This window comes from Panulirus ornatus, chromosome 12 (assembly GCF_036320965.1).
Source record: "Panulirus ornatus isolate Po-2019 chromosome 12, ASM3632096v1, whole genome shotgun sequence".
Lineage (NCBI taxonomy): Eukaryota > Metazoa > Arthropoda > Malacostraca > Decapoda > Palinuridae > Panulirus > Panulirus ornatus.
In genome coordinates, this window is record NC_092235.1 from 29,473,901 (window position 1) to 29,489,955 (window position 16,055).

Sequence of the window (16,055 nt, forward strand, 5' to 3'; positions counted from 1 at the left end):
CAGTCCCTAGCTGTCATGTATAATGCACCGAAACTACAGCTCCCTTTCAACATCCAGGCCCCACACAACTTTCCATGGTTTACCCCAGACGCTTCACATGCCCTAGTTCAATCCAATGACAGCATGTCAACCCCATTATACCAAATCATTCCAATTCACTCTATTCCTCACATGCCTTTCACCTTCCTGCATGTTCAGGCCCCAATCACTCAAAATCTTTTTCACTCCATCCTTCCACCTATAATTTGGTCTCCCACTTCTCCTCGTTCCCTCCACCTCTGACACATATATCCTCTTTGGAAAATCTTTCCTCACTCATTCTCTCCATGTGACCAAACCATTTCAATACACCCTCTTCTGCTCTCTCAACCACGCTCTTTTTATTACCACACATCTCTCTTACAAAGGCAAAGGGGATAAGAGTGAGTGCTCAAATTACAGAGGTATAAGTTTGTTGAGTATTCCTGGTAAATTATATGGGAGGGTATTGATTGAGAGGGTGAAGGCATGTACAGAGCATCAGATTGGGGAAGAGCAGTGTGGTTTCAGAAGTGGTAGAGGATGTGTGGATCAGGTGTTTGCTTTGAAGAATGTATGTGAGAAATACTTAGAAAAGCAAATGGATTTGTATGTAGCATTTATGGATCTGGAGAAGGCATATGATAAGAGTTGATAGAGATGCTCTGTGGAAGGTATTAAGAATATATGGTGTGGGAGGAAAGTTGTTAGAAGCAGTGAAAAGTTTTTATCGAGGATGTAAGGCATGTGTACGTGTAGGAAGAGAGGAAAGTGACTGGTTCTCAGTGAATGTAGGTTTGCGGCAGGGGTGTGTGATGTCTCCATGGTTGTTTAATTTGTTTATGGATGGGGTTGTTAGGGAGGTGAATGCAAGAGTTTTGGAAAGAGGGGCAAGTATGAAGTCTGTTGGGGATGAGAGAGCTTGGGAAGTGAGTCAGTTGTTGTTCGCTGATGATACAGCGCTGGTGGCTGATTCATGTGAGAAACTGCAGAAGCTGGTGACTGAGTTTGGTAAGGTGTGTGGAAGAAGAAAGTTAAGAGTAAATGTGAAAAAGAGCAAGGTTATTAGGTACAGTAGGGTTGAGGATCAAGTCAATTGGGAGGTGAGTTTGAATGGAGAAAAACTGGAGGAAGTGAAGTGTTTTAGATATCTGGGAGTGGATCTGGCAGCGGATGGAAACATGGAAGCGGAAGTGGATCATAGGGTGGGGGAGGGGGCGAAAATTCTGGGAGCCTTGAAAAATGTGTGGAAGTCGAGAACATTATCTCGGAAAGCAAAAATGGGTATGTTTGAAGGAATAGTGGTTCCAACAATGTTGTATAGTTGCGAGGCGTGGGCTATGGATAGAGTTGTGCGCAGGAGGATGGATGTGCTGGAAATGAGATGTTTGAGGACAATGTGTGGTGTGAGGTGGTTTGATCGAGTGAGTAACGTAAGGGTAAGAGAGATGTGTGGAAATAAAAAGAGCGTGGTTGAGAGAGCAGAAGAGGGTCTTTTGAAGTGGTTTGGGCACATGGAGAGAATGAGTGAGGAAAGATTGACCAAGAGGATATATGTGTCGGAGGTGGAGGGAACGAGGAGAAGAGGGAGACCAAATTGGAGGTGGAAAGATGGAGTGAAAAAGATTTTGTGTGATCGGGACCTGAACATGCAGGAGGGTGAAAGGAGGGCAAGGAATAGAGTAAATTGGAGCGATGTGGTATACCGGGGTTGACGTGCTGTCAGTGGATTGAATCAAGGCATGTGAAGCGTCTGGGGTAAACCATGGAAAGCTGTGTAGGTGTGTATATTTGCGTGTGTGGACGTATGTATATACATGTGTATGGGGGTGGGTTGGGCCTTTTCTTTCGTCTGTTTCCTTGCGCTACCTCGCAAACGCGGGAGACAGCGACAAAGTATAATAAAAAATATAAAAAAATATCTCTCTTACCCTTTCCTTACTAACTTGATCAAACCATCTCACACCACATATTGTCCTCAAACATCTCATTTCCAACACATCCACCCTCCCCTGCACAAACTTATCTATAGCCCATGCCTTGCAACCATATAACATTGTTGGAACCACTATTCTTTCAAACATACCCATTTTTGCCTTCCGAAAAATATTCTCGCCTTCCACACATTCTTCAACGTTCCCAGAACCTTCACCCCCTCCCACACCTTGTGACTCACTTCCACTTCCATGGTTCCATCCGCTGCTAAATCCACTCCCAGATATCTAAAACACTTCACTTCCTCCAGTTTTTCTCCATTCAAACTTACCTTCCAATTGACTTGTCCCTCAACCCTACTGTACCCAATAACCTTGTTCTTATTCACATTTACTCTCAGCTTTCTTCTTTCACACACTTTACCAAACTCAGTCACCAGCTTCTGCAGTTTCTCACCCGAATCAACTACTAGCGCTGTATCATCAGCAAACAACAATTGACTCACTTCCCAAGCTCTCTCATCCACAAAAGACTGCATACGTGCCCCTCTTTCCAAAACTCTTGCATTCACCTCCCTAACAACCCCATCCATAAACAAATTAAACAACCATGGAGACATCACGCACCCCTCCCACAAACTGATATTCACTGAGAACCAATCACTTTCCTCTCTTCCTACACGTACACATGCATTACATCCTCGATAAAAACTTTTCACTGCTTCTAACAACATGCCTCCCACACCATACATTCTTAATACCTTCCACAGAGCATATCTGTCAGCTCTATCACATGCCTTCTCTAGATCCATAAATGCTACTTACAAATCCATTTGCTTTTCTAAGTATTTCTCACATACATTCTTCAAAGCAAACACCTGATCCACACATCCTCTACCACTTCTGAAACAACACTGCTCTTCCCCAATCTGATGCTCTGTACATGCCTTCACCCTCTCAATCAATACCCTCCCATATAATTTACCAGGAATACTCAACAAACTTATACCTCTGTAATTTGAGCACTGACCTTTATCCCCTTTGCCTATGTACAATGGCACTATGCATGTATTCTGCCAATCCTCAGGCACCTCACCATGAGTCATACATAAATTAAATATCCTTACCAACCAGTCAACAACACAGTCACCCCCTTTTTTAATAAATTCCACTGCACTACCATCCAAACCCACTGCCTTGCCAGCTTTCATCCTCCACAACGCTTTTACTACCTCTTCTCTGTTTACCAAATCATTCTCCCTAACCCTCTCACTTAGCACACCACCTCGACCAAAACACCCTATATCTGCCACTCTTTCATCTAACACATTCAACATACCTTCAAAATACTCACTCCATCTCCTTCTCACATCACCACTACTTGTTATCACCTCTCCATTAGCCCCCTTCACCGATGTTCCCATTTATTATCTTGTCTTATGCACTTTATTTACCTCCTTCCAAAACATATTTTAATTCTCCCTAAAATCTAATGATACTCTCTCACCCTAACTCTCATTTGCCCTCTTTTTCACCTCTTGCACCTTTCTCTTGACCTCCTACCTCTTTCTTTTATACATCTCCCACTCATTTGCACTATTTCCCTGCAAAACTCATCCAAATGCCTCTCTCTTCTCTTTCACTAATAATCTTACTTCTTCATCCCACCATTCACTACCCTTTCTAATCTGCCCACCTCCCATGCTTCTCATGCCACAAGTATCTTCTGAGCAAGCCATCACTGCTTCCTTAAATACACCCTATTCCTCCCCACTCCCCTTACATCCTTTACTCTCACCTTTTTTCATTCTGCACTCAGTCTCTCCTGGTATTTCCTCACACAGGTCTCCTTCCCAAGCTCACTTACTCTCACCACTCTCTTCACCCAAATATTCTCTCTTCTTTTCTGAAAACCTCTACAAATCTTCACCTTCACCTCCACAAGATAATGATCAGATATCCCTCCAGTTGCACCTCTCAGAACATTAATATCCAAAAGGCTCTCTTTCGCGCACCTATCAATTAACACGTAATCCAATAACACTCTCTGGCCATCTCTCCTACTTACATACGTATACTTATGTAAATCTCTCTTTTTAAACCAGGTATTCCCAATCACCAGTCCTTTTTCAGCACATAAATCTACAAGCTCTTCACAATTTCCATTTACAACACTGAACACCCCATCCACACCAATAATTCCCTCAACTGCCACTTTACTCACCTTTGCATTCAAATCACCCATCACTATAACCCGGTCTTGTGCATCAAAACTACTAACACACTCACTCACCTGCTCCTAAAACACTTGCCTCTCATGATCTTTCTTCTCATGCCCAGGTGCATATGTACCAATAATCACCCATCTCTCTCCATCCACTTTCAGTTTTACCCATATCAATATAGAATTTATTTTCTTACACTCTATCACGTACTCCCACTACTCCTGTTTCAGGAGTAGTGTTACTCCTTCCCTTGCTCTTGTCCTCTCACCAACCTCTGACTTTACTCCTAAAACATTCCTAAATCACTCTTCCCCTTTACCCTTGAGCTTCGTTTCACTGAGCCAAAACATCCAGGTTCCTTTCTTCAAACATACTACCTATCTCTCCTTTTTTCTCATCTTGGTTACATCCACACTCATTTAGACACCTTAACCTGGGCCTTTGAAGAGGATGAGCACTCCCTGTGTGACTCCTTCTTCTGTTCCCCTTTTAGAAAGTTAAAATACAAGGAGGGAGCCCCCCGCTCCCATCCCCTTTAGTCGCCTTCTAGGACACGTGAGAAATGTGTGGGAAGTATTATTTCTCCCTTATCCCCAGGGATAAACAAACTTATACCTCTGTAATTAGTACTAATGTACTGAATCTGTTTAAAAGATGGACCTCTGAAATATTACCTGATGCAATCTTTCCTGCAAACTCCCAGGTACCTGTAAATCTATTTCTTTTACACAAAAGAGAAAAGAAATCTATCACCTACATTGATACAAAGCTGTCCATTAGTTTATGTCTCTTTCTCTTCACTGGGGATGGGTAAAGTACAAACAGCCTCTCAGTTGACCCTCAAACTTCCTTACCAATGCCCATTATGCTAAAATGAATATCTAAACTTACCTACTGAACCCAACAATGAGACTGCAGAGGCACACAGCACACTATTCCTAGCTTACTCTTATACTAAAAGGGTGCTCCATGGAAAACCTGTGTTACCTGAAAAGCAGCAAAGTTGCTGGGACTGAAATGAGAATGACTAGAAGCATTGTTTGGAAAATATCAGAAACATCTGTACAAAGCTACAGGACTAAATGCTGAATTTTCCTCAAGTTACGAGCCATGTTGAGTACCAAGGTTAAACTTTTTGAAGAGACTCAACTCAGACAAAATCCAAACTAAAATTATGAGTCTTATGCCATCAACAACTTCAGATGCTAGGAAACAACTGTGAAGATTTATGAGTGTCTAATTCAAACGTTTAGTATGTTTATGGCCTTTGTGTTGTTGTTTATGGTGTGGACAGTGTTTATCATTGCATCATATGTAATATCTAGTATGGCTGGAGTTCTACAAAGTGAAGTGGTTGATCATTCAGGGTTTGGGATTGTACAAGTTAGATTCATATCTGTCTGATATAAGGAAGGAGGATTTTGGAGGGGATACCGACATTCTGTTTTGAGGGAGCCTATGTTGTTGCTGTGCAATAGAGGTTTGCATGTTTGTTATTGCTAAAGCAGTGTCAGGGCACTGTAATATGACGAGTTCCACACTGTAGTCTGCCGGAGGCAACAGAACGTTATATTAGGAAATAGTGAAGAGAGTAACAGATAGTCTTACTCCCAAGGAAGTCTATAGTACAGCATAGGTTAAGGATTCAGAAGTGAGGTCTTTGAGAATTATTCTGGTTCGACTAGGCACTTTTTGTTACTTTTGTACTTTATAAAACAAATATGATAATGAGAAAGTCAAATAAATACTCACATTCAATTGTGAAAGACAGTTTGGTCTGTGTAGCAAAACACTATACAGCAGTGAAATGAAACATGACATATAGGAAAATGTAAATCATAAATCTGTGACATTTTCATCATAATATGAATACAAAGTGGGTTTTGCCTACCTTTGGGAAGAGCATAAAATCCTTCAGGTATTCTGCAGTATGGCGGTCTGGTTGGTGGTCTCCAAACTCAGCTGTGTAAAGATACTAGTAATCAAAAATTTTTCATTTTGATGAGACGGGTGACTTTTCAGAGTTGGAATAGCCAGGACACTTCATAGGCATTATACAAGTATGGATGCAAAATCAGCATTAAAAGAATTAGAGCTACAGCAAGTACAGTGAACCACCATTCTAATGGACTAAATGGGGGAACAAGTGATCCATTAGAGGCCAGTTTCTGTTTCATCCCAAATTTTTCCAAGGAACATTAATCAATGGAATACTTACAAGTGCAAGTGAAATTTAACTTGATCTTACAACAATTATAGTCTTGTAGGTCACCATTCCAAAGTTAAAGGTATTCATAGAGTAGGAAAAACTTGTCTGAATCAAAGGGAAACAGCTCCAGGGTCACCTAAATAATGTCCTGGTCAAAAATGGGGCATGCATATGGTAAAAGCTATTCTTCTCATGCTCAGGATGCTTAATAATTATTAGCTCTTCATAAATGTTGATGTGTTCTATGGGCTTCTTAGCATGTGCAACAATAATAGCATTATTATGCAACATAAATCATTAGAAAAAGAGAAGCCTTTGTATCATGAAAAAACTACAATAAAGGAACAGAGTTTGTTTAAGTGCTGAACAAGCAAGTGCTTATCCTTGACTGGTGGGAAGTGACCATACTAGGTTTAGTCTCATCTTAAAATTTCTATGTAAAACAAATCTTTAAATTTCTATGTAAAATAATCTTAATAGGTGCAAAGGTGCAATAAATAAAGTTGCACTATTAACCTATTGTAAAACAAAGCAAAACCATATGCATGTGTGCAGAGATAAGGATCATTTTAGTTGTCTACATCAAGCTACATCCACCTTCTGAAAAATCTCTAACACCTTTAGATGTTAAGAATAATTCTAAGACCACAAAAAGAAAAAGTGCACCAAGATGATGCACAACAAGCTGTCGTGTTCTTCTGATGTCCTGCATCCCAGACTGAGGTCTGGGACCAACAGACTATTCCATTACATCCTAAACTCAGTCCAGTGGGTCCTTTCATTACCAAACTAATTTAGCATTGTAATGAACTGTCACTTAAATTTCCATTACATCCTAAACTCAGTTTAATAAGGTCTCAAAAATGTAAGTTATATGCCAAATTAATATACACTGAAGTCTGTTAGAATGGGAGTTCATGTTTCATGTTTGTTTATCTGCTTAAAAAAATTGAAAACTTGGCAAGAAACTTTCATTAAAGTAACAAACTAGAATTTGTTAAACCTTCCAAACTGCTCCTCATTCTACACTTTCTAACAATATCTTAATAATACTATACTCTATGAAGCTAGTTAAAGCACAAATCACCTTACGTCAAAATGTTCCTTATGCTACAAGTCTGTCACTAATCAACAGCTGTGGGTGGTTTATGAGCTGTTGTGCTAAAAAGAAAGTGAGCAGCTGAGGAAGAAGGTGCTACTGGTGTGCAGGTGATCAGGTGAAGAACATGGTCAGCTGAAGAAGGTGATGTCAGTGAGCAGATTATCAGCAGAGGAGGGCGATGTTAGTGAGCAGATCAGCTGAAGAAAGTGCTGTTAGTGAGCAAGTGATCAGCTAGAAACTGAGTATGAACGAATGTGGCCTTTGTTGTCTTTTCCTAGTGTTACCTTGCACACGCGGGGGGAGGGGGGTGCCATTTCATGTGTGGCGGGATGGTGACGGGAATGGATGAAGGCAGCAAGTATGGATATGTTCATATAGATATATGTGTATGTCTGTGTATGTATGTGTATGTATGTGTGGAAATGTATAGGTATTATATGTGCGTGTGTGGGCATTTATGTATATACATGTGGGTGGGTTGGGCCATTCTTTCATCTGTTTCCTTGTGCTACCTCGCCAATGCAGGAGACAGCAACTAAGTATAATAAGAAAATTAATAAATATTCATACTTGCTGCTGTCATCCATTCCAGTCACTACTCTGCCACAGAGGAAATAGTCCCCCATCCCCTAGCGAGGTAGCACCAGAAAAAAAAAGAAAAAATAGGCCACATTCACTCACACTCAGTCTCTAGCTGTCATGTGTAATGCACCAAAACCGCAGCTCCCTTTTCACATCCAGGCCCCACAGACCTTTCCATAATTTACCCCAGGTGCTTCACATGCCCTGGTTCAATCCATTGACAGCATGTCGACCCCGGTATACTACATCGTTCCAATTCATTTTACTCCTTGCACGCCTTTCACCCTCCTGCATGTTCAGGCCCCGATCACTCACAATCGTTTTCACCTCATCCTTCCACCTCCAATTTGGCCTCTCACTTCTTCTTTCCTCCAACTCTAAAACATGTATCCTCTTTGTCAATCTTTCCTCATTCATTCTCTCCATGTGTCCAAACCATTTCAATACACCCTCTTCTGCTCTCTCATCCACATTCTTTTTATTACCACACATCTCTCTTACCCTTTCATTACTCACTCGATCAAACCACCTCACACCATGTACTGTCCTCAACCATTTAACTTCCAACACATCCACCCTCCTCCACACAACCCTATCTATAGCCCATGCCTCGCAACCATATAACATTGTTGGAACCACTATTCCTTCGAACATACCCATTTTTGCTCTCTGAGATAACGTTCTTGCCTTCCACACATTCTTTAACGCTCCCAGAACCTTTGCCCCTCCCCCACCCCCTCCTGTGACTGACTTCCATGGTTCCATCTGCTGCTAAGTCCACTCCCAGATATCTAAAACACTTCACTTCCTCCAGTTTTTCTCCATTCAAACTTACTTCACAATTAACTTGCTCCTCAACCCTACTGAGCCTAATAACCTTGCTCTTATTCACATTTACTCTCAACTTTCTCCTTTCACACACTTTACCAAACTCAGTCACCAACTTCTGCAGTTTCTCACCCAAATCAGCCATCAGCGCTGTATCATCAGCGAACAACAACTGCCTCACTTCCCAAGCCCTCTCATCCACAACAGACTGCATACTTGTTCTTCTCTCCAAAACTCTAGCATTCACTTCCCTAACCACCCCATCCATCAACAAATTAAACAACCATGGAGAGACATCATGCAACCCTGCCGCCTACCAACTTTCACTGGGAACTAATGACTTTTCTCTCTTCCTACTCATAAACACTCCCTACATACTTGATAAAAACTTTTCACTGCTTCTAGCAACTTACCTCTCACACCATATACTCTTAAAACCTCCCACAAAGCATCTCTATCAGCTCTATCATATGCCTTCTCTAGATCCATAAATGCTACATACAAAGCCATCTGTTTTTCTAAGCATTTCTCACGTACATTCTTCAAAGCAAACACCTGAGCCACACATCCTCTACCACTTCTGAAACCACAATGCTCCTCCCCAATCTGATGCTCTGTACATGCCTTATTTTCAAAATCAATACCCTCCTATATAATTTTCCAGGAATGCTCAAAACAAACTTATGCCTCTGTAATCTGAACACTCACCTTTATCCCCTTTGCCCCTGTACAATGGCACTATGCATGCATTCTGCCAATCCTCAGGCACTTCACCATGATCCATACATAAAGAATATCCTTACCAAATAATCATCAACACAGTCACCCCCATTTTTAATTAATTCCACAGCAATACCATCCAAACCCGCTGCCTTGCCGGCTTTCATCTTCCGCAAAGCTTTCACTATCTTTTCTCTGTTTACCAAACCATTCTCCCTAACCCTCTCACTTCGCACAACAACCCAACCAAATCACCCTACATCTGCCACTTGATCATCAAACACATTCAACAAACCTTCAAAATACTCACTCCATCTCCTTCTCACTTCATTGCTTCTTGTTATTACCTCCCAATTTGCCCCCTTCACCGATGTTCCCATTTGTTCTCTTGCCTTACGCATGCTACTTACCTCCTTCTAAAATATCTTTTTATTCTCCCTAAAACTAAATGAAACTCTCTCATCCCAACTCTCATTTGCCCTCTTTTTCACCCCTTGCACCTTTCTCTTGACCTGTCACTTTCTTTTATACATCTCCCATTCATTTGCACTACTTCCAAACATCTCTTTCCTCTCTTTCACTAACAACCTTACTTCTTCATCCCACCACTCAGTACCCTTTCGAATCTGCCAACCTCCCACCACTCAGTACCCTTTCGAATCTGCCCACCTCCCACCTTTCTCATGCCAAATGCCTCTTTTGGGCAAGCTATCACTGCTTCCCTAAATACATCCCATTCCTCCCCAACTCCCCTCACATCATTTGCTCTCACTTTTTGCCATTTTACACTCAATCTCTCCTGGTACTTCCTCACATATATGTATATGAATAAATGTATATATGTATATGTATATGAAGTTTTTAAGAACAATATGCGGTGTGAGGTGGTTTGATTGAGTGAGTAATGAAAGGATAAGCCAGATGTGTGGTAATAAAAAGAGTGTGGTTGAGAGAGCAGAAGTGAGTTGAAATGGTTTTGACATATGGACAGAATGAGTGAGGAAAGGTTGACAAAGAGAATATATGTGTCAGAGGTGAAGGGAACAAGAAGTGGGAGAGCAAAGTGGAGGTGAAAGAATGGAGTGAAAAAGATTTTAAGTGATTGGGGCCTGAACATGCAGGAGGGTGAGAGATGTGCAAGAAATAAAGTGAAGTGGAACAATGTGGTATACCAGGGTCGATGTGCTCTCAATGGACTGAACAAGGGCATGTGAAATGTCTGGGGTAAACCATAGAAAGGTCTGTGGGGCCTGGATGTGGACAGGGAGTTGTGGTTTTGGTGCATTACACATGATAGCTAGAGACTGAGAGTGAACTATGTGGCCTTTTTTGTTTGTTTTCCTGGTGCTACCTCGCTGATGCAGGGGGTGGCGATGCTGTTTCTTGTGGGGCAGGGTTCCGCCAGGAATGGATGAAGGCAAAAGAGTATGAATATGTACATGTGTACATATGTGTATGGCTGTGTATTTGTATGTATATGTGTCTATGTTGATATGTACATGTATGTATATGTACATGTATGAGCATTATGTATATATGTGGGTATATGAGTAAATGGGTAATTCTTTGTCTGTTTCCTGGTGTTACCTTACTGATGCAAAAAATGGCAATCAAGTATAATAATGATAATATCAAATATATTATCCCTGGGGATAGGGGAGAAAGAATACTTCCCATGCATTCCTCACGTGTCGTAGAAGGCGACTAAAGGGGATGGAAGTGGGGGGCTAAAAATCCTCCCCTCCTTGCATTTTAACTTTCTAAAAGGGGAAACAGAAGAAGGAGTCACACGGGGAGTGCTCATCCTCCTCGAAGGCTCAGATTGGGGTGTCTAAATGTGTGTGCATGTAACCAAGATGAGAAAAAAGGAGAGATAGGTAGTATGTTTGAGGAAAGGAACCTCCATGTTTTGGCTCTGAGTAAAACGAAGCTCAAGGGTAAAGGGGAAGAGTGGTTTGGGAATGTCTTGGGAGTAAAGTCAGGGGTTAGTGAGACGACAAGAGCAAGGGAAGGAGTAGCACTACTCCTGAAACAGGAGTGGCGGGAGAATGTGATAGAGTGCAAGAAAATAAACTCTAGATTGATCTAACTGAAAGTTGATGGAGAGAGATAGGTGATTATTGGTGCATATGCACCTGGGCATGAGAAGAAAGATCATGAGAAGCAAGTGTTTTGGGAGCAGCTAAATGAGTGTGTTAGTGGTTTTGGTGCACGAGACCGGGTTATAGTGATGGGTGATTTGAAAGCAAAGGTGAGTAATGTGGCAGTTGAGGGAACAATTGGTATACATGAGGTGTTCAGTGTTGTAAATGGAAATGGTGAAGAGCTTGTACATTCATGTGCTGAAAAAGGACTGGTGATTGGGAATACCTGGTTTAAAAAGAGAGATATACATAAGTATACGTATGTAAGTAGGAGAGATGGCCAGAGAGAGTTACTAGATTACATGTTAATTGATAGGCGTGCGAGAGACTTTTGGATGTTAACGTGCTGAGAGGTGCGACTGGAGGGATGTCTGATCATTATCTCGTGGAGGCGAAGGTGAAGATTTGTAAAGGTTTTCAGAAAAGAAGAAAGAATGTTGGGGTGAAGAGAGTGGTGAGAGTAAGTGAGCTTGGGAAGGAGACTTGTGTGAGGAAGTACCAGGAGAGACTGAGTACAGAATGGAAAAAGGTGAGAACAAAGGAGGTAAGGGGAGTGGGGGAGGAATGGGATGTATTTAGGGAAGCAGTGATGGCTTGCGCAAAAGTTGCTTGTGGCATGAGAAGCGTGGGAGGTGGGCAGATTAGAGAGGGTAGTGAGTGGTGGAAGGAAGAAATAAGATTATTAGTCAAAGAGAAGAGAGAGGCAATTGGACGATTTTTGCAGGGAAATAATACAAATGAGTGGGAGATGTATAAAAGAAAGAGGCAGGAGGTCAAGAGAAAGGTGCAAGAGGTGAAAAAGAGGGCAAATGAGAGTTGGGGTGAGAGAGTATCATTAAATTTTAGGGAGAATAAAAAGATGGTTTGGAAGGAGGTAAATAAAGTGCGTAAGACAAGGGAACAAATGGGAACTTCAGTGAAGGGGGCTAATGGGGAGGTGATAACAAGTAGTGGTGATGTGAGGATATGGAGTGAGTATTTTGAAGGTTTCTTGAATGTGTTTGATGACAAAGTGGTAGATATAGGGTGTTTTGGTCGAGGTGGTGTGCAAAGTGAGAGGGTTAGGGAGAGGGTTAGGGAAAATGATTTGGTAAACAAAGAAGAGGTAGTAAAAGCATTGCGGAAGATGAAAGCCGGCAAGGCAACGGGTTTGGATGGTACTGCAGTGGAATTTATTAAAAAAGAGGGTGACCGTATTGTTGACTGGTTGGTAAGGTTATTTAATGTATTTATGATTCATGGAAGGTGCCTGAGGATTGGCGGAATACTTGCATAGTGCCATTGTACAAAAGCAAAGGGGACAAGAGTGAGTGCTCAAATTACAGAGGTATAAGTTTGTTGAGTATTCCTGGTAAACTATATGGGAGGGTATTGATTGAGAGGGTGAGGGCGTGTACAGAGCATCAGATTGGGGAAGAGTAGTGTGGTTTCAGAAGTGGTAGAGGATGTGTGGATCAGGTGTTTGCTTTGAAGAATGTTTGTGAGAAATACTTAGAAAAGCAAATGGATTTGTATGTAGCATTTATGGATCTGGAGAAGGCATATGATAAGAGTTGAAAGAGATGCTCTGTGGAAGGTATTAATATATGGTGTGGGAGGCAAGTTGTTAGAAGCAGTGAAAAGTTTTTATCGAGGATGTAAGGCATATGTACGCGTAGGAAGAGAGGAAAGTGATTGGTTCTCAGTGAATGTAGGTTTGCGGCAGGGGTGTGTGATGTCTCCATGGTTGTTTAATTTGTTTTTGGATGGGGTTGTTAGGGAGGTGAATACAAGAGTTTTGGAAAGAGGGGAAAGTATGCAGTCTGTTGTGGATGAGAGAGCTTGGGAAGTGTCAGTTGTTTGCTGATGATACAGCACTGGTGGCTGATTCATGTGAGAAACTGCAGAAGCTGGTGACTGAGTTTGGTAAAGTGTGTGAAAGAAGAAAGTTGAGAGTAAATGTGAATAAGAGCAAGGTTATTAGGTACAGTAGGGTTGAGGGTCAAGTCAATTGGGAAGTAAGTTTGAATGGAGAAAAACTGGAGGAAGTGAAGTGTTTTAGATATCTGGGAGTGGATTTGGCAGTGGATGGAACCATGGAAGCGGAAGTGAATCATGGGATGGGGGAGGGGGGCGAAAATTCTGAGATCCTTGAAGAATGTGTGGAAGTCGAGAACATTACCTCGGAAAGCGAAAATGGGTGTTTAAAGGAATAGTGGTTCCAACAATGCTGTATGGTTGCGAGGTGTGGGCTATGGATAGAGTTGTGTGCAGGAGGGTGGATGTGCTGGAAATGAGATGTTTGAGGACAATATGTGGTGTGAGGTGGTTTGATCGAGTAAGTAACGTAAAGGGTAAGAGAGATGTATGGTAATAAAAAGAGTGTGTTGAGAGAGCAGAAAAGGGTGTTTTGAAATGGTTTGGTCACATGGAGAGAATGAGTGAGGAAAGTTTGACCAAGAGGATATATGTGTCAGAGGTGGAGGGAACGAGGAGAAGTGGGAGACCAAACTGGAGGTGGAAAGATGGAGTGAAAAAGATTTTGAGTGATCGGGGCCTGAACATGCAGGAGGGTGAAAGGTGTGCAAGGAATAGAGTGAACTGGAACGATGTGGTATACGGGGTTGACGTGCTGTCAATGGATTGAACCAGGGCATGTGAAGTGTCTGGGGTAAACCATGGAAAGTTTCTGTGGGGCCTGGATGTGGAAAGGGAGCTGTGGTTTTTGGTGCTTATTACATGATAGCTAGAGACTGAGTGTGAACGAATGGGGCCTTTGTTGTCTTTTCTAGCGCTACCTCACACACATGAGGGGGGAGGGGGTTGTTATTTCATGTGTGGCGAGGTGGCGATGGGAATGAATAAAGACAGACAGTATGAATTATGTACATGTGTATATATGTATATGTCTGTGTGTATATATATATGTATACGTTGAGATGTATAGGTATGTATATTTGTGTGTGTGGACGTGTATGTATATGCATGTGTATAAGGGTGGGTTGGGCCATTCTTTCGTCTGTTTCCTTGCACTACCTCACTAACGTCGGAGACAGCGACAAAGCAAAATACATAAATAAAAATATATCAAATAGCCAAGGTGACTTCACTCAGCCTGCCTTGCCTCAAACCAACATGTATACCGAAACTGTTGCTCAAGTGTCCATCACTCTTACACATGCATTTGCTCCTCTGCAGAAGGCTTCCACATCATTCAACAGTTGTCCCCTTGCCCCATATATCCCTGACACATTCCATTAAGCATTCGAATGACTCTGTGACACGCTTTCTCGAAATCCATAAAAGCTGCATGCAACTTCTCATCCCTGGCTAAATACTATTCCATGGTCATCCTTACCACAAAAATCTGATCCTGTATCCCCTACATTTCCTGAAACCCCCTTGCTCATCACTTATGCAGCATTCAGTCACTTACATCATTCTATCATCAACATTCTTGCATACACTTTTCTTGGTATACTTAACAGACTTATTCCCCAATAATTGCTAATACATCCTTAGCATCTTTATCTTTGATTTAAGGAACATAATAGCTTTCACCTACTCAGATGCATCCATTCTATCACACTTTCTCCTCCATACTTCAGCATTTTAGTTGTAATCTCATCCACTACATGAAGAAATGGAAGTGCCAAAAGTAAGCAGACAAGAATATGGTTGATTCAGCTACTGAGAGATAATCCCTTTCTGATACTTGGACAAAATTAATTAGAAGCCATGTTTAATGACCTAAAAATTCTTACCCCAATGACACATCATTTAAGAATGATTTACTTATGGAAAAATCATCCTTACACTTGTTTGATACTTTCTACCACATCCATCCCTAAACCATTTTGCATTTAGGAGGAGTCTTTCATCTTTATCATCCGAACATGAAACTACAAATACATCAGTCAGCCAGCAAGACCATACATAGATTGTTGGGATACAGTAAGTACAATTTTACTTTCTTTATCATTATACTTAACTGCATTCTCCCACGCTAGCAAGGTAGCGCAAGAAAACAGACGGGAATGGCCCAACCCACCCACATACACATGTATGTACATAAACACCCAAAAACGCACATATACATGCATATCCATTTCACCGTATCCATACATATACATAAACAGACATATACATATATACACTGTACATATTCATTCTTGTTGCCTTCATCCATTCCCATCGCCACCACGCCACACACGAAACAGCATCCTCCCCCTCCAGCGAGGTAGCACCAGGAGCAGACAATAAAGGCCACATTCGTTCACACTCAGTCTCTGTCATGTGAAATGCACTAAAACA

At 41.7% G+C, this 16,055-nt stretch overlaps 1 protein-coding gene across 5 annotated transcripts in view; it reads right to left on the bottom strand.

Moving 5' to 3' along the window:
- Pez (protein tyrosine phosphatase non-receptor pez) overlaps positions 1–16,055 on the bottom strand; it is a 254,252-nt gene that overhangs the window by 167,191 nt on the left and 71,006 nt on the right. For all 5 annotated transcript variants that reach the window (XM_071667746.1, XM_071667743.1, XM_071667744.1 and 2 more), the window contains one exon: positions 6,069–6,139. In XM_071667746.1, coding sequence (XP_071523847.1) covers positions 6,069–6,139 — 71 coding nt within the window. The remainder of the gene's footprint in view (positions 1–6,068; positions 6,140–16,055) is intronic.